This window comes from Parus major, chromosome 7, assembly GCF_001522545.3.
Source record: "Parus major isolate Abel chromosome 7, Parus_major1.1, whole genome shotgun sequence".
NCBI lineage: Eukaryota > Metazoa > Chordata > Aves > Passeriformes > Paridae > Parus > Parus major.
This window is the reverse complement of record NC_031776.1, coordinates 9760915-9788719: the sequence shown is the minus strand read 5'-3', so window position 1 is coordinate 9788719 and position 27805 is coordinate 9760915. Positions and strand designations below refer to the sequence as shown.

General features: G+C 40.7%; 2 protein-coding genes across 5 annotated transcripts in view; one reads left to right on the top strand and one right to left on the bottom strand.

Moving 5' to 3' along the window:
- The window catches only part of HSPD1 (heat shock protein family D (Hsp60) member 1), an 11344-nt gene extending 1318 nt beyond the window's left edge, over positions 1–10026 (top strand). The window contains exons 2-13 of one of the 3 annotated variants that reach the window (XM_019007380.2): positions 320–329; positions 533–710; positions 3483–3735; positions 4249–4331; positions 4925–5020; positions 5321–5414; positions 5786–5954; positions 6204–6303; positions 7154–7399; positions 7598–7772; positions 8372–8550; positions 8640–10026. In XM_019007380.2, the coding sequence (XP_018862925.1) occupies positions 537–710; positions 3483–3735; positions 4249–4331; positions 4925–5020; positions 5321–5414; positions 5786–5954; positions 6204–6303; positions 7154–7399; positions 7598–7772; positions 8372–8550; positions 8640–8792 (1722 nt within the window). In that variant the 5' untranslated portion in view covers positions 320–329; positions 533–536 and the 3' untranslated portion in view covers positions 8793–10026. Of the gene's footprint in view, positions 1–319; positions 330–351; positions 368–532; positions 711–3482; positions 3736–4248; positions 4332–4924; positions 5021–5320; positions 5415–5785; positions 5955–6203; positions 6304–7153; positions 7400–7597; positions 7773–8371; positions 8551–8639 lie in introns of those variants that run through there. The other 2 variants (XM_015634412.3, XM_015634413.3) reach the window with 2 other exon arrangements.
- Positions 9904–26560, bottom strand: COQ10B (coenzyme Q10B). 2 transcript variants are annotated; one of them, XM_015634422.3, is made up of 6 exons: positions 26468–26560; positions 22667–22927; positions 17801–17947; positions 16116–16308; positions 13896–13997; positions 9904–11365 (listed from the first exon to the last, which is right to left on the bottom strand). In XM_015634422.3, exons 2-6 carry the CDS (start codon positions 22669–22671, stop codon positions 11198–11200), a joined length of 615 nt encoding a protein of 204 aa, XP_015489908.1. In that variant the 5' UTR covers positions 22672–22927; positions 26468–26560; the 3' UTR covers positions 9904–11197. The 2 variants fall into 2 exon arrangements, with proteins under 2 accessions (XP_015489908.1, XP_015489907.1); XM_015634421.3 differs by lacking the exons at positions 22667–22927; positions 26468–26560 and adding an exon at positions 21408–21490.
- Between the last annotated feature and the right edge of the window lie 1245 nt (positions 26561–27805).

Below are 27805 nucleotides of genomic sequence, written 5' to 3'. Positions count from 1 at the left end.
GCTGACCTTGCTGCGCGTGTCCTGCTGCAGCGGCCATGTGGCCCCGGGGCCCTGCCCGCCGTGCGGGCTCCGGCGGGCCCGGGGCGGCGGCCGCGGCCTTGTCTCTTCTCTCCGCCCTTGATGGCGTAGGGGGGGGTTCGGGAACCTTACCGAACTCCCCTCGTCACGGCCCCGCTGCTGTAGGCGCGGGCGGGCGCGGCCCCCGCGCTGAGCACATGGAGCCGCAGGCGCTCCGCGGTGCCCTCGCCGTGTCCTGCCCCGCTCCGGGGCACGCTCAGCGGGAGGAGCTCGGAGGTGCTGGAGGCCGCGCAGGGAGGAGCCGCTGCCGCGCGGGTCTCGGCGTGAGGATCGGAGATAGCCGGCCTCGGTACTTGGAATTGCTTGTGTGTCTTGATTTCAGCCAGTCGAAAAATTAAAGATTCATCGTGCTTGCTTTACTTCCTAAATCTGTTCCCCTTCTTTTCCTGTAGAAGTAGCTAGCTGTGCAAAGCCATAATGCTTTTGTTTTTCTCTACGTTTCTTTTAATATTTTAGACATGCTCCGTTTATCTACAGTACTCCGCCAGATAAGACCAGTGTCCAGAGCCCTCGCCCCCCATCTAACACGAGCCTATGCAAAAGATGTGAAGTTTGGAGCAGACGCGAGAGCTCTGATGCTACAAGGAGTAGATCTCTTAGCAGATGCTGTAGCTGTCACCATGGGGCCAAAGGTAATGAAAGATTTGGCCTTTATGTTAGCACAGACCTGTTTGAAAATACTGTAACAGAGAACGGTCGTTGGGTTTCTCTCGGTGAAGCTGCACGATTGTATTTGCAGAACTGCAACATGAAGGGGTAGGGGCCTGGACAGGCTCCTGCAAGCAGCTGCGGTCTCATGTTTGCCACCAGAAGTGGGATAGTGCATGTGCTCTTCGTAGTAACAAAGTAAAATTACTGGAATTCCTGTGAAAGGTACAATATGTTCGTCAAAACATTTGGAAGGTTAAGGCGATGTGCATAATGTGTTACCAGCTCAGTTGATAACCTGTAACAGTGCAGTAGATAATGTAACTGTCTGTGTCCTGGCGGGGTAGGTTAATTAGTATGTGGGTGGCCTGGTTGGGGTTTTTTTAATGGTATTTGTTTGGTTTGCTAATTTTTTTTACAAGTTACAATTTTGTATTAGGTTACCATTTAGTATTATGAAGCTTTAAAAACTGTCCAAATTATAATGTTGAGTTTTCAATCGGCTGGTGAACGTTACCAGCCTAAGTGAAATTTCATGGTAGTGGCATTCATTTGTGTTACCCTATATTCTGTCCTGTAAGGGAGATTTGGGGCTCTGGGAAAACCAGCCATGATATTCTGCATAGTCATGCAATGTGCTTGAAATGAGATTCCTCTTTTTGAGGAAGAGACACTGATTTTCTTGGGGCTCATGTGAATATCTGTCCCCTGTAATAGCATGTGCATGATAGTTCTTCTGAGGGCTGCTTGGCCTCTGTAACATTTTTTAATACAGTTCCTGCACATTTTTAGTGCTCCGTCAGCTTTATTCAAAGGCAAAAATACCATAAAGCTGGGCAGATGAAGATTAAGGAACAATTATGTCAGGAAGCTTTGGCTACTTCCATAAAGGAACAAAGTTTAAGTGTAGTTGGTTAATTTAACTCCTGGTTTTTTTTTGATCAGGCTACTTTGTGAATGCTGATGCATAGTTCTAATCCACTGGCTAAAGGGCAGTTGCTGATGCAACTTCATGTAACCTTAGGGGATTTTTGTTTGTTCTGCTGTTCTCCATGTATTTGTAAAAATGGATTGGTTGTACTGCAGTGCCTGATTCTGCTTCTGGTATTTTTAAGAAACACCACTCTGGTAAGGAAACTTCATTTGGCACTGTTCTACATTTTAAGGAACCCAGTTTGCAGTCTCACAGAATCTTTTGGTACTGCTCCAGCCTATTGAACAGAAATTATTTGTGTGGGAGCTCAGATTCTCAATATGCAGGACCATTCTAAACACCTGTGCAGATCCTGGTGGTGTTTGTTCCCTTCTTCAGGAACACAGACAGGTGTTTTTGCTGAGAGCAAGCCCTTTCATGTGATTTGTTATCTGTAGGTTTTCTCGTGCTCCTCTTCTCAGAGCTGCAAACCAAACATTTGGAATAAGATCTTATCAAAATACCAAAAAAAATGAAGCAAACTGGGAAACGTTATATGAAAAACGTACTGGTAGTGTGGTCCTCCAGAGAGGAGTTTTCTTATTCTTTAATCACTTCTATATTTAGAAAAGTAGGTCAAATAAAATTAATTTGGGGAGTGTGTTATTTTGGCATTACTGCTCCATAGCACAGAGATAAGTTTCTGTAAGCTCTTCCCCAGGCTCAGGCTGAGTAACTGAAGCAGAACCTTTCCTTGTAGCTGCTGGGGTGGTTGTGCTTCAGGAGCAGCGTGGCCTCATGCCTGGCAGGCAGCCAGAGCTGCTTCAGTCACTGAGGCAGATGTGTGGGCTCGGAGCAGGGGAGGGGCACAGGGCACCACAGCACTGGGAGCTGCACGGGAATCCTCACCTGGCTCATGATCCCCACCCTGGGCTGGGAGAGCTCTGGCAGGAGGCAGCAGGGTCAGCTCCCAGCAGCACCTGACAGACCAGGTCGGGGGGCTTGTGCAGCTCTGCCTGGGAGGCCGTGCTGAGCTGGGGCAATTGCTCTCCTCTCTTGCAGCAGCTCCAGCTGTCAGGGTAGTAGAGGAGTTTCAGGGCAGTAGTAGACCAGAGGTGGCTCCTTTTGTTTCTGCTACCTCCAGCTCAAACTGGAACATGATTGTTTGGAGCAGCTATTGGCTACTGAATTCATCTGTGAACAAGCAATGGCCTTGTGCAGGTGCTTTTGCCATGTGGTCCCTGTGTAGTTCAGTTTCCTATGTTAGCTGTGTCTGTTGGATAGAATAGTCCAGCTTTTCAGTTGGATCCAAGTGCCAATCCAGTGGATTCTAAGATGAGAAAAGCTTGGTAACTTGCAGTGTTTGAGAAATTATTGTAACAAATGCACACAGAGGTGATGTACCTTCAGTTCTCTTTGCTAATCACTAATGAGGTTTGCAAGTCTGCTTTTTTTCCTTCCAGCACGTGCAATGAATTGAGCTTTGTTTTCTTGTTTTTCATTCACAAAGAATGTTTATTGTGATCCAATGGGAATTTTGGAAATTCAGCTCTTTGAGTTGCTGTATTTTAATTTTAGGGTAAAATTATTAGCATTACAGAGAATCCTCTTTAGTTTTTTCTGTAAGGTAATCTTACTTAATTGCAGACTAGTATTTAGCATTATGGCTGAAGAATGGAGCCTCATTCTATAAAAGCATAAAGCCTTTGAGCCATTTTTGTGGTTTTGGAGAATGCCCTGTGTAAGGTGTTCAGCTGTGGCTGTTCAAAATTTTCAGTTGAGCTCTTGAGAGTAACATGCTGTGGGTTGGCTTGGATTTAAAATTTGTTGTTTGTCCCTCTAGGGTAGAACAGTTATTATTGAACAAAGCTGGGGAAGTCCCAAAGTGACAAAAGATGGTGTGACAGTAGCAAAGGCAATTGACTTGAAAGACAAATACAAAAACATTGGAGCCAAGTTAGTTCAAGATGTTGCCAACAATACCAATGAAGAAGCAGGAGATGGTACCACTACTGCAACAGTCCTCGCACGTGCTATTGCCAAGGAAGGCTTTGAGAAGATCAGCAAAGGAGCCAATCCAGTAGAAATCAGGAGGGGTAACTTCTTCTGTTGTTTTCAATATTTGATCTGTCTTTTATTTTGCTTATCCTAAATTTGACTCGTTTTTTGTTTGAAGAGCCACCATAAAGGGTTATATGAAGTGATGTTTAGAGAATACAATTGTTTTTCTTATACTGTGGATTCTGGACAACTGTTAGCTATTCTAATCATTGTACTATTCTACATGCAGTCAACTTATTTACTGTGTTGGAAGTGAACTCTAGTTAAAGCCATTTCTGCATTTAATTAATACAATAGCCATATAAACAAATCTGTGGCAAATTTAGATTGTGAGAGTATCTTGCTCCAATTTCAAAACATCTATCACTACATATAAAAATGACAGTATGGGACAAGAACTGTTTGGTTTTGAACACGCAAACAATGCATTTTTGCAGTGTGGACTTTTGTTTGAAAGGAAACCTTTTTGCTGTGGTGAGTGCTTGGTTTGTGTTTTCTGTGCTCTGTATCTTGTTTTGTTCACTCACAAGTGCTCTGTTCATCTTCAGGGGTGATGCTGGCAGTGGATGCCATCACAGCTGAATTGAAGAAACTGTCAAAACCTGTTACAACTCCAGAAGAAATTGCACAGGTAAAAAAAAAACATACAATAAAATGTAATCCAAATTTAGGCAGCTGTTACTCAGAAAAAGTTTTGTGAGGTCAGGTTTAATGAAGTTAGGTTGTGTGCATCTGATACTGAGTAATTCTCTTTGTACATCAAAAACAGTCTTCAATTGCACTGCTAAAAGCTAGTTCAGAAGTGGGGAGATGTTTTTGTCTTCAAGTTTCATTCCAGAGTGTGGTCTTAAAACATAAATGTGTGTACTTGGGAAGAACTGATGGGAGCAAAGCTCTGTTGTGAATGGAAGTGATGGCAGAGTACTGAGGGTGTGGCAGATGAGGTTCAGTCAGGCGTGTTGGTGGTCCTGGGTTATCGTCCCTGTGACTGGATATGGCCTGGGTGTGAGCCCAGTGCAGGGAATCAGGCTCTGTGCTACAGCTGCCCGAGAGTCAGCCCTTCTAACAGAGTTCCTGGCTCCTGCTGTGAGTGTGCTGTAGTCAGCTGCTCTGCTTTGTCAAAAATGTGAGCACTGTAAATGGTTACTCTGATTTTTTTTTTTTTTTATTGTGAGGAGACATCTTGCATTGGGGGAAGTAAGATTAATTGTCTTACTCTTTCAGGTTGCCACAATATCAGCAAATGGAGATCAGGAAATTGGCAATATAATCTCTGATGCAATGAAAAAAGTTGGACGAAAGGGTGTGATCACTGTCAAGGTAAGAACTGGCCAATACGTGAAGTGCCAAGTCACTGTCTCTTCTCCTGTTAGGGCTGGCTTTTTTTATCGTGTGTGATGCTGCTGCTGCAGCTCTCATTCCATAATTCCTCCCCAGCTCCTTTAATTCAATTGGATCACTGTTCCCTCTTGTATTCCTTCTGTTTTGGAGAGAAGGATGTGCAACTGATGTGGGATGCAGAGCCTTTCAATCTGTTGTGCATTATATGCTAAAACTGTACTTGTGCTTTTGGTAGTAAATAGGGAAGATTTTAATGCATACTTTCTTGCATCTAAACAGGATGGAAAAACTCTAAATGATGAACTGGAAATCATTGAGGGTATGAAATTTGACAGAGGCTACATCTCTCCATATTTTATTAACACAACTAAAGGTGAGTTAACAATAAGCCACATCAAACACTTCACAGCAGACTGTATGAAATAATGCCCTGTTAAAGGCTTTACAGTCCCTTACGCTGTGCACCACAGCAAATAGAGTAGGGAATCCTTCCCCATCAGAAAACTTGGAGTTTTGGGGGTTCTTTTTCTATGCAGAGAGTTCCTGTGAACATCAGGCTATCCTTGCAACACAGCAGAACAATGTAGAATTGAGAATGAAGTCTTGAGGAAAACAAGTTGTCTTTTTGTTTTTAAATGCATTTGGAAAGTGCAACCATTGCTCCAGAGCAGCTGCTTAAGTTAAAAGAATGCTTGATATGTTTTTGTAATGGAATTGTTCAGATAATGCATGTTGTTTCTGCAGGGCAGAAATGTGAATTCCAGGATGCTTATGTTTTAATCAGTGAAAAGAAAATATCTAGCGTACAGTCCATAGTTCCAGCTCTTGAAATTGCCAATGCCAACCGCAAACCCTTGGTCATCATTGCAGAAGATGTTGATGGAGAAGCCCTCAGCACTCTTGTCTTGAACAGGTGAGGCTTAAAATCTGTTTTTTAACATGGTGTAAAGCTGTTAGTTCTCTTTCTGTGCCAAAGAAACAGCAGTTTCTAGCATCACCATGCTTTGTATCAACTTGGACAGAACTTTACTTGTGTCCTAACTGCCCTTTTGAGAAAAAAAGCCTCAGTTTGTGATGGTCTCTTTGTTTGCTGGGCTGTTACAGCTGCACTGTAATAATTTGGCTTAGTAATTACATTCGTTCTCTGAATTTTTCTCGTTAGACTGAAGGTTGGCCTTCAGGTTGTTGCTGTAAAAGCACCGGGGTTTGGTGACAACAGGAAAAACCAACTTAAGGACATGGCGATTGCTACTGGTGGTGCTGTAAGTAACAATGTTTTAAGTGGCTTTTTGCTCCAGGGAATGTTAGTGCTTTTTAAGAAAAACACTGTGCATTTTTAGGTCCTTGGCTTGTATTTGCTGGGCTGCAAGCTGTGTTCTGTTTTTTCAAAAATGTAACTGATGTTTGAATCTTGCTGTTGTTTTGAAATGCAGACACTGATAATTGCTGTGTAATACAATCCTGGCCAACCATAAGTGATGTGTCCTTGTAACTGACCGAAGTCACACAAAATTTCCTTGCAGAATTTAGGTTCACTACGGTTTTAGGGGAAGGGAGGAACTCGAAGGCAATTGTTGCCTTTATAAAACTGACTGTTTCAAAATTGCCTGAACTCTGATGTGGAAAATACAGTTATTTAAAATGTTTGGAATGGACTGAGTGAATTTTCTTACTACTAAACTTTGCATATAGTTGATGTATTGATTAATGTCCCTTTATGCTCCCCTTTATTTAATATGCACTTGAAAATCATAGCATGATATTGGGACCCAGAGGAGGCCCATGAACATGAAATAAAATTTCATGTTTAAGGTAACGGCAGCACAAAGTAACAAACCAGTAAACTGTTCTAAAGTCAGTGATGTGTCAGTATCTGTAACTTAGCAAAATGCAAGATGATCAGTGACAGGACCTAAGGAAACACCATGAAACTGTGTCAGGGGAGGTTTAGGTTGGATATTGGGAAGAAGTTCTTCACCCAGATGGTGGAACTGCAGTCATGTGGTTATTTTGCACCATTAGCCTGCTGTATGTGTTCATGTACTTGTAGATAAAAAACACCTGATGTGTGGGGAACCTGTCAATTCCAGCTTTTCACATAATTTCTTCCAGGTGTTCGGAGAAGAGGGTTTGAACCTAAATGTGGAAGATATTCAGCCTCATGACTTTGGTAAAGTTGGAGAGGTCATTGTGACAAAAGATGACACCATGCTCCTTAAGGGGAAGGGTGAAAAGACTCAGATTGAAAAACGCATTCAAGAAATAATCGAGCAGCTAGAGGTTACCACCAGTGAATATGAAAAAGAGAAACTGAATGAGCGATTGGCCAAACTCTCTGATGGAGTAGCAGTATTGAAGGTATTAAGAACTTGATGAAATGATGAACTAAGGCTTAGGCTTCTTGAGTGCTGAGGTACAGAAGAAGACTGCCAGTATGGGAGAGGGTGGGTTGGATTTCTGGCACTTCTTAGGCATTGGCTGCTTAGTTTGGTGGCAGCAGTGCTGTCCCAACTGGGCTCCTGGTGCAGACCTTGACGTGTGGCTTGCTGCTCACAGGTGGGTGGCACCAGTGATGTTGAGGTGAACGAGAAGAAGGACAGGGTCACTGACGCCCTGAACGCCACCCGTGCAGCTGTGGAGGAAGGCATCGTCCCAGGTGGTGGCTGTGCACTGCTGCGCTGCATCCCAGCCTTAGATGCCTTAACTCCAGCCAACGAGGATCAGAAAATCGGTAAGTAAATTACTTGAAGATGTGTGTGGGAGTGATGCAAGCTGGCTTTCTCCTGTCCTGAGGCTTTATCAGATGAAATGCAGATTGTTTTTAGTGAGTTTTTAGTTCATTGATCTCAGAAACTTCACATTTCTTTGGTGTGGTGGTCTCTGCTTTTGAGTGGGAAGGAGCTTTTTCACGGTATCACTGACTGAACTGTCAAAGACCCAGTAGCAGTAAAGCAGCAGTATCCCAGCAGAAAGTGGGAAACACTTCAGGTTGAGAGCTGGCTGTTAAAAGTCATTACAGACAGACAAAATCTAATAATGCTCAAGAGACTGTGTGAATCAAATGGAAAAAGGCTTTGTGTCATGTTACATAATAATACTCCTTACTACTTTTTGTGAAGTAAAACCAAAATGTGCATAAATATCCTGCAGAGATTTCATTTGTTGGCAAGTGTCAAGTAGCAGAGAACCTTTCCTCCTGGAACTTATAAAAATAGCCTATGTTCTTGCTTGGAGGGTTTTCTCTTTGTATTGATCTCCAGCACAAGAGCATTCCTTGGCAGTGGGAGTGGGTGTTGGTACATGGAGCTCCAACTATCCTATTTTTTGCAGGCATTGAAATAATCAAGAGAACACTGAGAATCCCAGCAATGACTATTGCAAAGAATGCTGGTGTTGAAGGATCATTGATAGTTGAAAAAATCCTGCAGAGCCCATCAGAAGTTGGCTACGATGCAATGCTTGGGGACTTTGTAAATATGGTAGAAAAAGGAATCATAGACCCAACGAAGGTAACCTAAAAGTCTTAATTCTCAACTTTGCTTCCTCCCCCCTCCTGTGATAGTCAGCAGGTTTTAAGTTGTTTCTTGCCTATTTTTAGGTTGTGAGAACTGCTCTGATGGACGCCGCAGGTGTTGCATCTCTCCTATCAACAGCAGAAGCAGTGGTGACTGAAGTTCCTAAAGAAGAGAAGGAGCCGGCAATGGGAGGAATGGGTGGGATGGGTGGAGGAATGGGAGGTGGCATGTTCTAATTCCTGGGGCAGGGATGCATCATGAGCTGTGCTGTTGAAGACTGACAGTTCTGACTTCAAAAACTTGAGCTATCAGTGTGAGAGGATGGATAGTGACTGAAGTGAGGCTGGTGTTGAACAGAATCACTGTAACCATCAGTTACCGGATTTCATTTAACACACGTGTAATTGTTTACAGTCATTGTCCATGCCTACAGATAATTTATTTTGTATTTTTTGAATAAAGACATTTGTACATTCCTGATAACTGGGTGCAAGATCCATCTACCAAGGTCCCAATTTGAACTTAATTAAGGCACTTGATGTTCTATTTCAGAATTTCTTGGTGCTTGCCAGTACTAGGAAGAACTTGGAAGCCACTGTGCGTGAGACTAGACAATTGTGTACAAAGTAGGCAAATAGAGTTATGTGACCTTTATGTAATAAACTGCTCAAAAGTTACAAAATGTATCACCTCCTTCATCTGCACACAAAGCCATAGTTACGGGATAGACTGGACAGCCTGCTGCTGCTTCTAAGAGTTAGTAGAAATTGACACTTATGCTTGAAAAAATGACAGGGCATTTCACTCCGAGAAACATTCCTTTGTCTAGAATGTTTCTCAGAAATGCAAGTGCTTTAATTTTGGTAAGAAATATCTAAGCTGAACTGCACTACAGTTCTTTGAAATATTAAACAATGCTCTGAAAACAAGGCACGTGCCCTGACTTTATTTTTCCCTGTCTATCTGATTGTTTCACGTGCTGGAACAGGCCCAGTGTACCTTTCACAGTCCTGGGGGAAGGGAAGTGCCCTGAGGGTATCAAACAGGTAAATCTTTGCTAAGAAAGGGTTCTGGGGTTTTTAAATAGTTCCTTTGCTCAGGCATAGTATGTGGTTACGTCCTCATCTTGAGCCTTCTATTCTTCTTCCTTTCTGGTCAGGGGTGCAGGATTTAGTTATTTTCACTCGAAATGTTGTTTTGCCCCTTTCTGTGTTCTTTGACCTGACAGAGCTACTAACATTGTGTAGTCTTTTCTGCTTTCCAGCCTGCACAACAATGGTGTTCCCAAACTTGTGTATGTTTATTTCTGATCTCCTCAACAATCAAAATTGCTTTACAACTTCTCAGTTCTGTAAAAATTACTTTAATCCAGTTGTTGCTTTCCCCAGCTTCCTGCCCTTAATAAGAACTATACTTACACAGATGGGATGTGTGACATTCTAATTCTAAGTAAAATGGTCTGAAACTGTTTTCAGGGCTGTGTTTATTTTGAAATATACTTTTCTATCTTATTTAATATGCTGTCCTGTAGTAACCATATGGATTACTTATGCTGCAGAGAAAGCACCAGCTTCAGCACTTGGCCTGACACTTCACCTACTTTCAGTAAGGAAATTTGGTAATGCAAGGCAACATAAAGTAAAAATTTAGACTGTTCAAACTTACTCTCTTGGTTTCTTCAGAGAAAGAATATTTCAAGAATAGAAGTACTGAACGTGTATTTAATCAGGATGGCATTATCACAGTTGGGAATATGGTACTGAAAAACCTCAAAGCATGAAGGTTTATTGCTCTCTTCTATGATTTATAATGACAGCTGGCCTTGGCTGTGCTTGTCTGCAGGAAGCACAGGCTGTCTTGTTCCCTGCTTCTAGGGAAGACAGCACTGGTACCTGGCTCTCAGAGGTAACACTTGTTTTAAAGTGTTCTGTTTGCATTAGTGAGATGGAAATAACTAAAGTGCAATGTGTAACAGGGACAAGAGTGGCAAGGAGCAAGTTCAGTCTGCCAAATTGACTACAAATTCTGGACAGGTCCACTGGGAACCACTGGCTATAGCTGAGACTGTTGCACTCAGATTACTCCTTATGTGTTTCAGCTCTGAAAACGAGGGGAGTTCTAGAGCAGTTGATGGTCACTCCAAGACCACCTGGAGATCCCTGACTAACCTTTTCCACTCATTTGTATTAAAGCACCACTCCTCAATGGTTGCCAAACTGCCACTCTCTGGGAAGCCAGTGTGTCAGTTGGCCTCCGCTTAGGCAGAGCTGGCTGAGTTGATGCTGTGAAGTTAGGTTCCCACAAAGCTGAGTTAATATGTTACAGTGCTGAAAAATCCCAGGAGCTTGGCTAAGGCAGAGCTTGGACTGTGATTCCAGGAGCCGTTGGGCGTTAAACGGCAGCCTGAGATAGCCTGGCTTACAGCAGCTGCCAGGTGTCTGTTACTGATAAGGCCTTAAGCTGCACTTGATTGCAGCTTTTGAACGTTCTGTATCTGTCTGGCTGAACAGGTGTGTTTGGCACAGTGTAGGATCACACCCACAGCTCAGGTAAGGAATAGATGCCCCAAAGGAGGAGCATGGCACTTTGTACAAGTGAAGTGTACAAACAAGTTTATAGGGAAGGTTGTTACAGTTTCCCTTTACGTCTGATGAACTTCATGCAGCATCAGCTCCCGAGGGATGCTGGTTTCTGGCCCGTGGAGTTTGGATGCTCTTCTTTCAAAGGCAGCAACCATCTGTTTAACAACTTCATCAAAAAACAGTGTAGCAAGTTTTGAGTGTAGAAGTGAACGAAATTCAAAAGAAATCTGTTTAAGAAAGTAAAAGAGAATTATTTTTCCTATATATACTGTTGTAAAATGCCGATACAAATAGACAAGTCTATTAAAGAATCTCCAGTGAAGGCTGCAGGTAAGCTGTAGAACAGTTAAAACTGAGGAATAGGTGAATGTGGCCGACAAGGAAACCCATGTTCCTTGGTCTGAGGATTGTACCCCATGGCTTTTCCTCTCTTTCAGTTCTCTGAAGCAGTCATTTACATTTACCTAAACTGTCTTTTCTTTAATAAATAATTCATTAGAAAAGAGCTTTGGGGTAATGAGAAACTACTGACAAACAATAACTTATTTTGTGCACAGAATGCACTTGGGGGACAAAAGTCTGAAGAAAATCTTGCGTGGTAAGACAGCAGACTAACACATAATCTGGAGCATGTCCAAGAGACTTAAAAGCGGCTTGAAATAGTTACCTATTAAATGCCAATATTTTAAATCAATCTTTCCTTGTTGGTGGCAGTAGTTATGGTAGATTCAAACAAGCAGCTTAATGACTAAAACTAGATTTGGTTTGTGTGTCAAATCTCCCACCTGAACAGCTCCCACTCCTGACCTGACACCAGCAGTCAATGAAATGGATTGTGAGTTAAGTAATTTTTGTCATTCCTGAAAAATCAGCAGATTTAATGACACGAGGAGCAAATACAGTCAATCTCTATCAATTCTCCTCAATTCCTTATGAGCAATGCATACTAACTGGAAAGCAGTAGCACAGAAGTAATTAAATAGTTTGGCCCATAAGCCAAGTGTAGCTTAATTTACATTTGCTTAACCTCAAGCATTGGTAAAATTAATGTGCCTCTTGCAAGTCTGAGAGCTGTCATTTAGGGCATGCAGATTTCTGCAGAGTGGGGATAATGAGTCTGGCATCATGTTCAGCAGTTATGTCAGTCTTGAGGTACAGTATACATTAATGAAATTTGCAGGTGGTAAAAATGGTGGCGTGCTTCAGTCTGTGAACCAAATCATTTCAGAGCTGAAGCCAAAGTAGGAAAGTTCCCTGCTGTATGTGGATGTCTCATGAAATCAGGCTGGCATGACAGGATAGAGCAGCTTGTGGGAACCAGCACAGACCAAAACTCAAATAACATCTTGTAAAGCACACAAGCATTCTTGCAATCAAAGTTTTCTCTTGGTTATCTGTAATTGCAGGGCCTGTTTTGAGGAGTTTGTTGTGAAATGCTTATCATCCCTGCCTTCAAGTGTCCAGAGGCAAGGAGCAGCAGGACAGAAACTGGCAGGGGTTAAGCTCAGCCAACTGCACTGACTTCTGCTGCTTCAAAAGAGAGGGTAAGCAGTAAGGTGTGTTGATAGTGTTCCCCGAAGAAAATGAAAATGTCCATATCCAGTTCAATCTTGATTCCCTTTAACAGAAGTTCTTGACTTGAAAAGTCAAAATGTGGCTTTGGCTTGTGGTGCTGTTTTCTCAGAGCCTGTACTTAGATTGTAGGGTTTAAATAGTTGTTTAATTCAAGTTTTTTAACTGATTTATGGCTTGGGTTAAAAGATAGCTTATATATGTTCATAGAAAGAACTGACACTTACTTGCCTAAAGGAATACAAATAACATGAGCACATAACATGGAAACCTTAAAAAAATGTGCTTCTTTGAGTGTCTGTAGATTAATTTTTGCTGTTGGACTGTATAAAGTACAATACAGTGATAAGCTGAAAGTTGATAACCCAAGAAAGTTAATGTGCTAGTTAAAAAATACTCCAAAAGCTTTTTCCTATTTACTGAAGGTAATTTTCAAAGCAGAGTATTCCAGCAGATGGCAGCAGGATTAGCCCATCGCTGTGTACTTTTGCAGCCTATTACGTTTGCAGCCTATTGCTCAATGCAACACCTACACTTTGTGATGTGTAAATGTGATGGCAGACAAAACAGACAACATGGAAAAGCAGTAACTAGAATGGAAACAGCTTTTCTGGGAGTGAGATCAGGCTAAATCAGGTACTGGAAGTAAAGAGCAATAGTTTTAGGCTGCAGTGATATCCCATCACAGATTAGTGACAGCAAAAATCTACTAGACTTGTATTAGAGAAGGCTTAAAATACATGAAAGAGTAAAACTGGAAGACAGGAAATTAAACTGACCAAACTGCAGCCCAGACAGGACAGATGGCAGAACACTTTCTGGTACCAAGAGCATTTAGGTTGTAGAGTAATTAAAGAAAATAGCAAAGTATATTTAGCATTTCTTCTGCATTTGATTGTCTAAAATATTCAGTGTGTTTAGAACTGTAGGGTGTGAGGTGCCTGTCCTAGACTGTTTCATGACACATGGACACCTCAGAGAAAGCTGCTGTCTCTGAAGGATGTTGAAGTGGTTTCCAGCAGTAAAGTTTACAAAATATTTTTTGGACAGAATTGACTAAAGTTAACTTGTTTTCTGTGTGTAAGTGCTTAAAGAAATAGTACAGGCATTTAAAACAGCCCTCTCAGTTGAAGTGTTCCTACGTGCTGCTCCTAGCATGTGGTAGTTGTAATTAACCATACTTACTGAAAAATCCAATGTACACGTCCTTGGATAACCAGGGATACCAGGACTCAAACGCCACACTGTTTCCAAGTGATTAAAAAGTTTTCCATCTGTGCATGATGCCTGAAAAAAGGTTTTAAAAATCAAGCTACAATTAGACTTTCACAAATGTGACAAACAGGTATCACTGAAGCTTGTGTTTGCATTTTGTTAAATAGACATGATCACAGCATAGTTAAAACTATTTTTACAGCATAGCCAGCATGAGATCCTGTATGCACAGTTGTCAATTATGGAAAAATAACTGAAGTCCTTCCAAGGCAGAGGAAAAAATTGTGTGTTGAGTGTCATAAAACAGATCTGTGGCATGATGCATAGAACTTCCAAATAGGTAACCTCAACTGGCTTGGAATTTGTAGAGAAAATGTCTGTAACTTTTTTTGGCTCTTTTTTTTACAAGTTCTTCTTGTTACCCCAAGGAGCTCTGCTCCAACAGACTGCCCGCAGGGAATAGGTGTTGCTTGGGTTGGAAAGCTCTGGTAAGGTGACTCATCTCAAACACTAATCACCAGCACAAAAACATCTACATTTCTCTTTCCAGGAATGAGATAATGCATGATCTTACATTTCTACATCAGAAAGGGAAGGAGTAGAGGGAAGATTAGATACAAAGAGCTGGGCCTGCTTTTCCCTACTGCTGTCAAAAGAGCGGGAAAAATGGGAAAACTGTCACTGTGTCCCCCTTTCTCCCAGTCTTAAAGTAGCAAACTTTAACTAAAGTAGCTTTCCCCATCAGCAAAAACTGCTGTTACCAATCTGATTTTCCATTCTTTAAGCTCTAAAATTGGGAAAACTTTAAGCAACAAACCCATTCCCATTTTGTGCCTGAGCGCCACACAAGGTTCGTTCCTTTTTCTGGAGTTGACAGAACAGCAAAATAGTCCAAGCACACAATCAGTTCCCTAAAAATATTCCTGCAGTTCTGAGGATGCAATGTAAACCCTTAGGAAAAGTAGTTGCAGCAGAGAAGAGTCTCAGGGAAGGAATCTGAAGAAATGGCTTTTCTCACAACTTTTGTGGGTTTTTTTCCTGAGACAAGAATGCTTCTTTTGAGTGAATTAAGAGGGAAAAAGAGTTGGTAAGCCAATCTGATAGCTGTGTGAAAGAAAAAAGCCTGTCTTCTCAAGGAACAGTAGAAAAGGAAAGCTCTCAGCATGTAAATCACAGATTTTCCATTACAGCTGTTCAAGGCTTTTTAAAAAAGGGAGAAAAATCTTTTTTCTTTCCAGAATCAGTAAGGATATTGAATAAAGGCATTTTGCATATTCCTTTTCCAATTTACATCTTCCCTGTACTTCAGAAACTCATTTTCTGTTAAGTGTTTCTTATTAGGAAGCCTAGAAAATAGTGAAATAGGATTTTCAAACAATTATCTTGAACAGCAATCAACTACTACAGTTTCTACTAATTATTCCAAACCAATCAGGATCTGCCAAGGGAGAGGCAGTTTTGCTGTAAGGAATCTTTTCTTAAAGCCATTCTTTATCAAAACAAATTTGAAAATATAAGACAAACAAACAGAAGATTCAGGCATCATTTAAAATGTTTTCCTTGACACTTTTCTACTTTTCTCTTAATTATTGCTCTTGAAAAGCTGAAAGGGGAAATATAATTGCTTCTCTTCTGAGCAAATTAATGGTAAAAATTTGACTTTAAATCCACACTTCTGCCTTCTCATCAATATACTGAATAACAATCTCTTGAGCACATCATACTGAAGCTTAGTCAGTTTTCTTAGGCTTTTCATATTAACTAGTTAAAATTGTGAGAGGAAAAGTAATGACAGATAGCAAGTTCATTAAGGCATCAGAGGCTAGAGTTGTCAGATAACTTTTAACTGAGTACTTATTTTGCATTCAGAGAGGCTTGGACAAAAATTAAAAAAAAAAAAAATCAAGCAAAAATGTTAATATCATCACTTAATGTCTTCCAGCTTTGCCAATAAAGGCAAATTAAAAAGTGAATCCCTCTTCCCCCTCATGTGACAGGTTATGTTTTAAAACACATTCAAATTCTCTCCAGTTTATCTGAAGTCTTTAAGGAAATGCAACATAAGTTTTGAGCTGTACAAAGAACTTCCAGCATTGAATTTGTTTTGAAGCAAGATGTTCCTGGAATATTCAATTTTCAACAAAAAGTTAAGGAAAATTATGGTTAGGAGAAAAAAAAAAATGCAATTACCTTAACTAAATGTGGTCTCACTAGGGTTACAATTGATGTGTATCTCTCTACTACAGGAGGAAATCCTATTTCTAGCTGTGCTTTGCAGTACCCAGAGCGCTTCGAGAGTACGTCTGACTTTTTACACCAGGGAACAAAGAGTTTGTAATTCTCCACAACAGCAACAACTTCATACATTTCCTGCATGGAATACCTGGAAATGGACACATGAACATTACAGTTACAAGGTATTTTAACTTCAAATTCAGTATTAAGAAGTTTCAAAGATGGTAAACATGGCACAGGCAGTTGAATGGTAGACTCTACCTAACCTAATTAGATTAGACTATTTAATGGTAGTCACTACCACTGATTTTGGAAATTGAAAATGCAGCTTTGCCAATTAAGAGGAAAGAAAAGCAATACACTTGCAATTGCTTTTGCATAAAGAAGAAAAATATCACACACCTTCCAGAATAATGAACCTAGTGCCTGCTATGTTCTGCAATACCAGGTAGACATGCATACACTTCAAATGGAAACATTTTTTCTGGCACAGCTGTGTCTTTATTTAGGCAGATCTTGGCCATTTCACAGAAAAAAAAAAAAAATATATAAAATAAAAAATTCTACACTTCATGGCTCCCAAGACAAGGTGTACCAAAACTCAAGTACTATATTTCATAAGGTTTAAACAGAGGAGCACTACCTTCCTTATAAATATAGCCCAAATAAAAAGCTTAATGAAAAAGCAGATGCAATGGAAAAACCTTCTGGCATCACAGAATGGCTGATGTTGGAAGGGACCTCTGGACCCCATTTTGTCCAACACCCGTGCTCAGGCAGGATATTAAAATCAGATGAAACAAGGTAACATTTTAGCAGATTCTGCTGTAACATGGCAAAGTATTACATAGCTATCATAGCTATGGTTTTTAATTTTTCATTCTGACTCTGAAACAGATGGGATTAAGCATGTGCTTAATTTCCTTTAGAATGAAGCATATGTTCAACAGTACTCAGCAGTGTGAGGACAAAGGCCCTTTTTAAGTGACTAGACAAGATCTGTTGCAGTTCAAGAATTATCACAAAAAGGAATGTTAAGTATAGTGAAAAAAATAATGCTAATAAACAGTTCATACTGTTGTGGACCAGAGACTGGGAGCAGATCCCTGTATCATTAAATGAACTGGGATTTTCCCACTAGCTCTAAGGCAAATGAGGTTTCAAAATCTTTTTCTATGTAAAGTTTCTTCATCACAGAACTAATTATTTTTCTTCTTTTAGAGAAATAAAAAAATCTTGAGAAGTATAATATAATGTAAGTGCAAATATTAGCATGTCTTTGGGAGAAAACGGAACAGTTTTCACACCTGTTGATTTATTCACATTTTAGTAGATGAAATTGTTAGTGAATTACTCCATTTCAAGGTTGTTTTTGTTTTGTCATGGAATAGAACAGTTATTTCTGCTGTTTCCTGCTATGGCTAAAGGGCTTTGGGTACCTACTTTTTTATGCTCAATTTCAGACTGGTAAACCTGATCTTTACAAATTCTGAAAGTCAAAACTCCTTTCTAGGTTCCCAGAGTCTTAAGGACATGTGTCTTCAGGGATACTCAGTCTTTTGAACTACTAGTGTTTTGGATTAGTTACAGCAAATACAAAAATCAATAAGCATTTAAATTCTCCACAGTTTTATACCAACCCTATAATTCTTCTTTCAGAATATTCTTTTCTTTTATTTATTAGTGGTGTGGCAACATTGAAGAAATTTCTTGAAAAAGCATGACCCGTTACAGGTACTTGCAAAGGAGAAGTTCTGGTCATCAGAATACCACAAGAAGCCAAGTGCCTGAAACAGGGAAAATGCTTTTAGATGTGTTTCATATCAGCAAAATAAGTAACAATGCATTCAGGTAAGACAAACAGTCTCTTGTATAACATTACAGAAAATGTCAGCCAGATGGAAAAATAAAGGCTTGTAACAATATACAAACTGTCAAAACCAAAAGGGACACCTTTTTTTTTTTTTTTCTAAGAGAAACTAAAAATAGTCCCCAGTCATGGAAGCAGAAGTAACTGGCACAGTGAAATACAAAAGGCCTCATTAACCACTGGCTGCATGGCAGCTTGAGTTCATGTTCAAGTCTCACATGCAATTAGTCTGCAGGACAGGCTTTCTTAATAGCAACAACAAGGCATCGTTTGTAATACTTTACCCTTTTGGAATATGCAAAATAGAGAAGGTTTCACTTGGGGATAGAAAGCTGAACTCTACTATAACCCCTCTGCTGCCACCCTTCTCTTAAAAGGACAATTTCATTTTGAAAGTCCTTTCAGAAGAAGATGCTTTGATTACCCAGCTTTCAACATTTCCTTCAGAAAATATCACCAGAACCTTGGACACACTGTTTTAATAAGTGGAACTTAACAAACTACTTTTAAAAGTACTAGTAATTCTAAGATTGCACCTCGGTGTTCTCTGTGAAGATCTACACTAGAATCTAACGAATATTCATTGTGTTTAACACTTCTACTAAATTACTGATTTTGCTCAGATCAGGCCAGTCAAGATGCAAAATGCTGCCTCAGAAGCTCTGAATTTTGGCACCAGGAAAGTAAAATGCTGCTCTTTGCCCTCAGTGACTCTACAAACATAAGCTAAAGAGTAACTCAGGTCTTTTACTGATCTTCCTCTAATGATATAATCAGGACTATACTTCTGGATTCATGTGGTTAAAAATGGAACCAACCTCTCCTACCTAGAATGAGGCTTCTTTGGGGTTTGGTTGTTTTGTTGGTTCTTTTAAACGCAATGAACAGGAAGATGCCTTTTTTCTTTTTTTTTTTTTTTTAGCAAGCACCAAATCAATCAACAAATTAGCTACCAATTTTAAATTAAATTAAAATTGCCAATATATTCTTTAAAAATCAATGTAATTTATAATTCTAATGAAATACCAGTAGTTACCCATGACTGAGCACATCAGCTTATACGGTCACTGTGTTAGGAATTGGGTAAATAATAAACTGGTATTGAATTTAGAGGAAAATAACCATCATTAGCAGCTAGTTAGAAGCAATTTTTACAGACTTTAAAAAAGAACTGTGCAACTGGGATTGAAGTATGATTCCTGAAAACACATTAGAATCACTGTGGTTGAAAAGAAACTAAAATGGGACAGAAGTATTGTGTCAAAATTATGAAAGGATAAGTCCATGTTAAAAGCCTTTAGACAACTCTGCAAATGCTTGTAACAGTATCTCAAGGGATGTGGACAAAGTCTGTTTTTTTCCAGACAGACTGTACAAGACTGTTAAGGCAAAACTTTGACAGGAATGCTGGAAGGGTGCCAGTAACATTGTAGCTGCCTCAACCAGATTCACAGAAGATGGTCAAATGTTTGGAGCAGACCTCATTCTGCACAGCTGATTTAAATACCATTATCTGGGCTATGTACAGGACACAGTCCAAACCAGTCACCAGGGTTTGTCTCTTGGTTTGTTTTTTACTGTAATGCCATGCCAGTCTATTGTTTCATGCAGTTTTATCTGAACTTGTTTCAGCCACAGGGCTGAAAAACAATTCCTACAAATAATCTCTCAGCTGCCAAAAGACAATGTCCTTTTTACAATTACAGTGCCATTCAAGGCAGGCAGGGTTAAGAGGTTATAATGCTAACAAGTATGGTGAGACTTCATCCCTCTCTCAATTTTATCTGAAGAACAGATGCTGTGAGAATGTGCTGGGCTGGATCCCAGTTCAGGAAAACAGACCTCTAAGAAATCCCCTGGTTTCCATGGACTGTCATGTGTTTTTCTGAACTTGACTTGGGCCACTGAAGATAAACCAAGTCCATTCTAGAATTCAAACACATCTGCCACCTCTGTATTTATTACATTTACCTGTGTATTTACATTATTATCACTCTGTCGGTGACAGAACCATCTCCACTCACACTGCTCTTTCTGGCATCACTCACTCCTGCCACTCACTGCTTTCTCCCTGAGCACTTGAAGACTGCTCACAGCACAGCCAACTCCCATGACTTGAAAAGGAAGCATTTCTGGTGTATGACACGCACGTGTAAGTGATCCATATTCAGTGATTTTTTTATTATTTTTTTTTTTTTTTTAATAACCACACATTTTCCTAAGGCTGATGATTAACTTTTTTGAAAAAACGTCTCTCTTAACTCCTCAGTTAAGAGGTGAAGGGTGTAAAGGGTGAAATGAGTGCCAGGAGCATGCCAGAGCAAATGTGTTTACTGTACCCCAACTGATACTTTCATCAGGATAGTGACATCTGATTTTATGTTCTGTGAGACACAAGTTGATCCCATTCAAATTCTTTGCCCACAGATGTTTGTATCCCAAAAAAATGGGTGTACCAGCATGTGTCCTCATTAGCATCTTAGCCTGAATAAGCACATGAGACTACTTTACCACCTGAGCCCTTGAAGCCTGCTACTTAGCACAGTGAGGTTCTGCCGAGCTGGCAGCAGGTACAGAGTGCACTCCAGGGACAATTGCAGGAGTGAAGTGTTCCCAGCTCCCAGGCTACGAGTTACAGAGCACTGAGTTTGATCCAGCTTGTGCTTGCTTAAAGCCAGCAGCCAAGATCCTTACAGCTTCCACTAGAAACATTTTTAGTTTGCAAACAGTTACTTAATGGGTTTCCTTATACCAAACACCCTTCCAGCAATTGATTTTGCCCTGGAGACTCAAATAAATTACTCTTTAAAACAGCAATTTTGTTTACCAGGACTGAACGAATTTAATATTGCAAACACAACCCTAAGATTATACCACAAAGGATTTACAGTAAAAAATGTGGTCCAGTGTTACGTTATATCACTGCACAGTAAGCAGTTTTGCCAAATGAGTGCATGAAATTTGACATCATGAACCAATCTCTATTCCACTTTTTGACATTTTATGAGGATGAGAGTTCGATAAAGAAACACAGCTGGACTGCCCTAACACTGGTAACAGGTGAACCTTTTACACTAAGCTTTTCGAATCGCACTCTCATCTGCTTGCTCTTTTTTCTTTCAGTTCCAAGGTTAACTCTTCCCCAAAGCACATTGTTTTTCTCGAGCTGTTGCAGCCAGTATTACACGTGCTTAGGTAAGAAAGAACGTGTCGCATTATCTGAAGGGAAAACATCCGGCCGTTTCCTCAGCTTTTAATTCCTTTGATGGATCGCTCACAACTCTGCCACTGTCTCGGGCAAAGAGGAGGCGAGTTTCTAACCAGGAAACCGGCCCCTCTCTGTCACGCCCGCGGTCACCGCGCCTCGCCCCGCGTACCTGGCGGCGGCCCCTCCGGCCAGCGCCCTGCCGAGCGCCGCGCCGCTCCGCGCCATCCCGCCCGCGCTGCTGTGGCGCCTGTGGGGCCGCGGGCTCGGTCCACCCTGCCTGCGGGGGCGCGCGGTCACGGGACAGCGCGCGCGGCCGCGGCGCCCCGCCTGATTGGCCCGGCTGCGCGCGAGGCCCGTGCGCGGCCATAATTGGGCTTGAGAGCGGGAGGCGCCCCCACCGAGCGGCGGGAGCGGCTCCGTCCCCGTGTCTGTCCCCGTGCCGCGTCTGTCCCGCCCCCGTGTGTGTCCCCGGCAGAGCGCCTGACCCGGGGGATCAGCGGGAGGAGTCCCTGCTGCTCGTCCCGCCTGTGCTCAGGGTTACAGTCAGCAGCAGCGTAACAGACCTGGCTGTAATCACAGAACACCTTTGACCTCAACTTGAAACGAAGTCTTTAGTTAACTCTTTCTCGTAATCCACCTTTCAAATACAGGCTCTCTAAGGGAAAGCGTGTTTTACAATTACTCTGCAGTAGGAGACCTACTGTTTAAATATAACTCATCACCTTTCATATTTTGTGTAATATGTGTCACACATAAATTGTTAAAAAGTAAGACCGCAAAATCTATTTCCATATTTCCATAAAATAGTTTGGGTTGGCTTTAGTTCTGTTCTTTTATTTTTTTTTAGTACCACGAATAGTCTTGACTGGGAATCTTCAACGAAGACTGGTATTTTCACATCCTGTACTTGACTTATGTCTGGGCTGTATGCACTAGAAAGCCAGCCTGGATACATTGCCAGCAATGTCCCTTCAACACCCATTTAACTGCAACTAGAATTTTATACTCAATGTAAACAAAGCAATTTTAGTTAAAGCTGTTGAATGCTGAGTGCATAAAGAAGTGAGAAGATTTCTGGACAAAAATAACAGTTCAATTATATAAACCTACAACAACATCCTCTTCAGAAAGCTGACCCTTTTAATTATCCCAGCGTCCTTGCCACTAGCAAAACCACTCATTATTAAATAAGCACACCACCAATTTGGATGACAGAGACTAAATGGGGCAGCTTTTACTTTACCACCTCAGGGTATGGTGTTTTTCAAATAAGCTGTCCTGCAGCAAGTCTCTATTAACTTGATGAAAAACAGAAATCAGTAAAAACCCATGTTCTCCAGTGCAGGTGAAAAACAAACTGCAAAGCCAGAAATAGAAACAAAACCCCATCCTATGGTGTCCTCCTCTCCTCTAACCCTTATTACTAACCTCATCTGTGTCTTTTCCAACTACCACAAGTGCTGCTGTTATTTGCTGGATTCTGTGTCTGTCATTCTAGCCAGTTCTGTGGATCAGGAATTATCTCTTACAAAGACCGATGACTTTCAGTGTTCAGAATAATTGAAGTCAGGCGTTGAAAAGTCCAAGGTGATGGATGTCTAAGGCACTTAGAGCATTTTTTTTTGCCTTTTTTGTTTTCTCTTGGTAGACTCAGGATTAAACTTCTTCAACCTTGCTGGATACCTGTTGCTGGAAGAGAGAGTTACATTTACTGACTTTGACAGGAAGAGAGGCCCAAATTAATCCTTAACACAAGAGGGATGCAAGACATTCCTGATACACTAGAAAGAGATGTACTGTAGAACTACACAAGTTGGGTTTTTTTCTAAATGCTATTTTTAATAACACTACCATCATTAGAAGGCTAGGTTTAAATTCTAATTATGAGGTTTATACTATTAAAAACAATTAAGAATTTTAAGGACACCTTTCAGTGTCCTTAAAATTTTTATACAGGGCAAAGAGTCAATCTTCAACAAGGCGAGCATACCCCTGTGTAAAAAAAGCCTATTTTTTATTCAGCTCTATTCTTACAGATGGATGGAAAGAGCAGCTGGTTTCCTTAGGCAGCCAAAGATATGATGAGGAAAGCAAAAATATAGCCATTGTTGTCCTGTTTATAATGAGTTTTGAATAACACTTACTATAAAAGATCTCAGAATATCTCACAATTATACATTTAGGCTGGGAAAAATGATCTACAGGCATGGATGATTAATCAAGATATAAAATCACATAAATTTTCTTATATTTCATATAGGACTGGTGAACTTGGTGTTAGTAATAATTGAAGTATTTAGCTGTAAACATGTTGTGTAAAGGATGAAATTTGATAGATCTTCATAAGGTTTTGGTGGATCAAAAAAATCCAAAAATGGCTTAAATCTTATTGCCTATTTGCTCACAGCTAGTTTTGAAAACCAGCTGCTCTGTTCTTACTGGGTTCTACTCCTAAAATAGTACTGTCTGTATTTATTTAACTGCTCAGGAAGAACATGATCTGCACTAAACCATGCAGACCCCGTGCCCAGCTCGGGCAGGCTGGGGGAGGATTGCTGCTTGGGGAGGCCCATGCCTGCAGCAGCCCTTACCCAGCCACCCTGCCCCTGCCAGCCCTGGGGACTGTGCTAGCTGGGACACAGGGCCTGAAGCCTGGTTCCTCATGGCAGAAAATCTACAAAAACACCCTCAGACTCCCTCAGGGGAGCCCACAAGACTGTGGAAGCACAGATGAAAGCACCATCACCTCTTTCATTTATGTTCCTCAGCCCATCCTTACCAGCAGTGACACAAAAGCAAGGGGTGGTTTGTGTTCAGGTTATGCACATCTGTTTCGGTTTGAAAAGATAGGTGTCTGCTAAGGAAGGCAGGAACTTTTATTGAAATGGAAAAATATACACTTCCCCTTTTTTTACATATTATTATAATTTTGAAATTAAGGGGCTCTCAGGCAAAGATATGGGAGTAGAAATAACAGTCCTTTACTAGGAAAATTAAAAAAAAAATGCAGTAGTACAAAAAAAACCAAAACAACAAACCAACACTGACAGAGTCAGAATACAACCTGACACTCTGCTGGTCAGTGTGTTGGTAGCAGTCCGATTAAAAGGTGGCTGCAGTCCTGGAGTGATAGATGTGGTTCTGTTGAATCATCTGACAGATGACTATTTTGTTGAATAATCTTGTAGAAGGGTGTAGTTTTTCTCTGAAGGTCCAGTGGTGATGTAGATGGGTCCTGTTTTCTGGGAATCCAGTGGAGAAAGGATGACTGATAGTGTTCTGAATTTCAGATTATATCCAGGTAGGAATGTTTGGCTCCTCCCCCTGGTGGAGCATTTGGGTGGCTGTAATTTTATCAGTCATGCAGCGAGACCAAATGGCCCATTATCAGAAGAGATCCCCCTGGAGGGAGGATGGGTCATGGAAGAGATGAAGAACACTGCCCCACCTGGTTTTAACAGATGGTAATAGAATACATACTCTTGGTTACATCTTGCATTGCAACCCAAGATGACATCCTGCAGGACACAAAGCAGCCCTCATTTGAAGTCTTCCAAACAGCTTATCTTCCAAAGTGTGTTTTTTAACTTGCTGGCTTTCCAGTGACAAAAAGGATCCTTTCTACATTATTTCTTCTGGACATCAGAAGCAAAATGGGACTGGAAGATATTTTATTTTGTGTTATTTTTTTCTTGCTCATATAGCTTGAGATATTTCTACAGACAGTTGAAATGTAGCTGCTGTGGTAAAACATTTCCTCTCTTTTAAGAATTTCTGCCCTTATCTTTAATAGACACATGAATGTCAGTGAACTGGCCCTGGCACATGAAGCTAAGCACAGACCTGGGGAGTAGCTTCATGTGCCAGAATGAAGGACTAAGAGTTTAGACCAGGTTTGTAGCTTTTTGCATAATGTCAGCTCATTGTACAGCTCTTTACAGCATTGGGTGGGGGGAAAAATGAACACAAATAAAAAGTTATTTTTGGAAGAAGCAGCACGAAGGTGTAGTCAAAAGCCTGCCTTCTTTGAATGAACCAGTGCCAGAAACTTCTGCTGGCACAATAGATGGGGTCAATCAAGGACAGGCAAAGAATCTGGATACTTCTTTCAGCAGCAGTGCCAGCTAGTGACAACTTAAGTTGCCCGTGAAACTGGACCTGAATCTTATGTAAAGCAGGACCTCGAAGGTCTGTTACTTAGGTATGATTCCAGATCTGCAAAGCTTGTGGGCTCTCAAATCCAATCCGTTTCAAATCCATAGAGGAATCTCTGTGAACTCTGTGTGCACTTGTATGTGTGGGAAAGGGATGGGAGCTCAGTAGGGCTGGTAAACCACTAAGTAACAGCCCTGTCTGCCTCCTGTGGAAGCTGTGTGATGGAGTTAATGTTCAGGAGGAAAAAGTACATATTCAGGGATTTGACAGGCAGACATAAAGAACCTGGGGCAGCATGCATAATTTGGTGGAAAAGCAGGGAAGAAACACAAGCAAAAGGCATTTTTCTCATCCTGTTAACACAACACATAACTCCCTTTTATGTGTGACATGGCACATTCCAAAATGACGACTTTAAAGTGTTCCTTGGGACCTCATGCCTAGCTCAGGTCTGTTTAATAACAGAAGAAATGTAGTATTGCAACTGTTCTGCTTAACATAAGTTGGGAGTTAGGCTAAAGAAACGAGAGAAAGTTACTGCAAATTGATCTTTGTAGTGAATCTGAGCATGTGACATTTCCTTAAAATAGTTACATGCATTAAATTCTTGCAGTAGGGAATTAGTTTGCCTCAACCTTACTGTCACATGTCCCTGGGCAGCTTGGTAAATATCTCCTTTCATAGCCTAGGAGCATGTGCCAGTACATCTTTCTAGAAATACAGAATGTGAGTTTAATAATACTGAGAATAAAGATGATTTTCTGCACCTTCAAGTGACAGTCACTCTTAATATTTAAGTACATGTAGTTAGTAAATTATTAAAAGCAGAACTGTTCAGCAAACCCCTGCAAACCAATCAACACAATCAAAGACTGACAGATCTTAAGATCAGTTGGTCAATCAAATACACATATTAACACAAAAAACATGAGCTTCACATTATTTTCTTTAAGACAACCCTCAAAATGCCATAATGTGAACAACCTTAATAAGGGAAGTGATTAGTGAAGAATCAACATGAGTTTTGCCATCATGCATTTATCACCCTTTTTGGAAGTAGTTTATGCACTTTACCTGATGAAAAGTTCTCAAGTTGACTTCACTTGTTGCAAAGGCTTCTGAGGAGATTAGGGACTTCGCAGGTGTACAATAAAAGTGCATGATAGTAAATAAACTGTGGAAGTTTACATATTACATATTACATATTACACTGTGTTACAAAATATCACAGATGTGCTGTATCATTAAGCAATCATGGACTTTGTACTTAGGTTGCATAACCAGCCTTGGTGTTTCACTACTACTAAAAGGTGACACAATAGAAAACAAGCTTGTTCACAACACTTGACTGCAAGGGAGGGTTTCCAGGGCTTTGCATGTGGACAGAATCAATCCTATTCAATTATTAGGTATACAATAGACAGTGATGCTGAAATGTGTATATCACATCAACAGAACTGGGGGAAAAAAGTTAGTAATTCCCAGATGAAATGTGAAAGTGGTGTGAGGTCAGTTACTGCAGAACAGATAAACTATTTGTTTACATCCCCACCTAGGTCATGGTCATAATCATCTGATTGTTCCTCCTCTCTTGTAGATTATATTGAGTTTGCCCAAGTCTCTGTTGAACGCCTTCAAGTGGCTTTGAGTGAGTTAAGTAAAGTGAAATGATTGCTTTACAGGTTTCATATGCAACACGGTTTTTAATGGCCTGGAGTAAGACTTAATTCCACTGCAGCAGCATATTGCTACAGGCAGTCATATAGCTTTGGTTTGCTTGTCCTATTGTGAAAAACAAAGTTCACTCTCTAGAATTTTTAGAAGTTTAATAAGGGAATAAAAGGGACCAGTGCTGGTGTTTCTGGCTATTGGCCAAAGTACACATGGGTAGATTGATACAGTGTTTTCTACATACTGTTACGTTACTGAGGTACATGCATATTCATGTGTTTCATACTTTATTCAAACGTTTTTGTGAGCTTTTTGATATTTCAGGAACTCTTGTTTGGTTTTTACACTGATTTATCTGCAGGACATCCTATGGGTTAGGTCAATATATTTTATTTCTTCTTGTGTTTCCCTCCTGTTGTTTCACACTCCCTGATAAGGAGTTAACAAATCCTTCTCCCTTGCTCTGGTTTGTGTCACTCTTATCACTTGGAAAGGTTGGTTGGATATGGGGGAAACAACATAATCACCTTAGACCATTCCCTTAGTTACACAGGAGCATTTTAACATTTGGTGTTTTGCTAAGGCCTGGGATATAAACATCATCACACCACTATTTCTACAAGCTATGTGGTGCATACATAGATATATTCATCACATGACTATTTCTATAATCTACATGGTACAAAACTAATAGATTGTGTTATACTAATACACAGCTAAAAGGAGTTACAAATTGTACCA

Excerpts from the sequence above, each read along its gene's own strand:
- COQ10B (XM_015634421.3), bottom strand. The coding sequence starts at position 21,463 with ATGGCGCGGAGCGGCGCGGCGCTCGGCAGGGCGCTGGCCGGAGGGGCC. Across the intron at positions 17,948-21,407 it reads GCCGGAGGGGCCGCCGCCAG|GCACTTGGCTTCTTGTGGTA; the intron begins GTACGCGGGGCG and ends TCCCTGTTTCAG. Across the intron at positions 13,998-16,115 it reads TGAGACCACATTTAGTTAAG|GCATCATGCACAGATGGAAA; the intron begins GTAATTGCATTT and ends ACCTTTTTTCAG.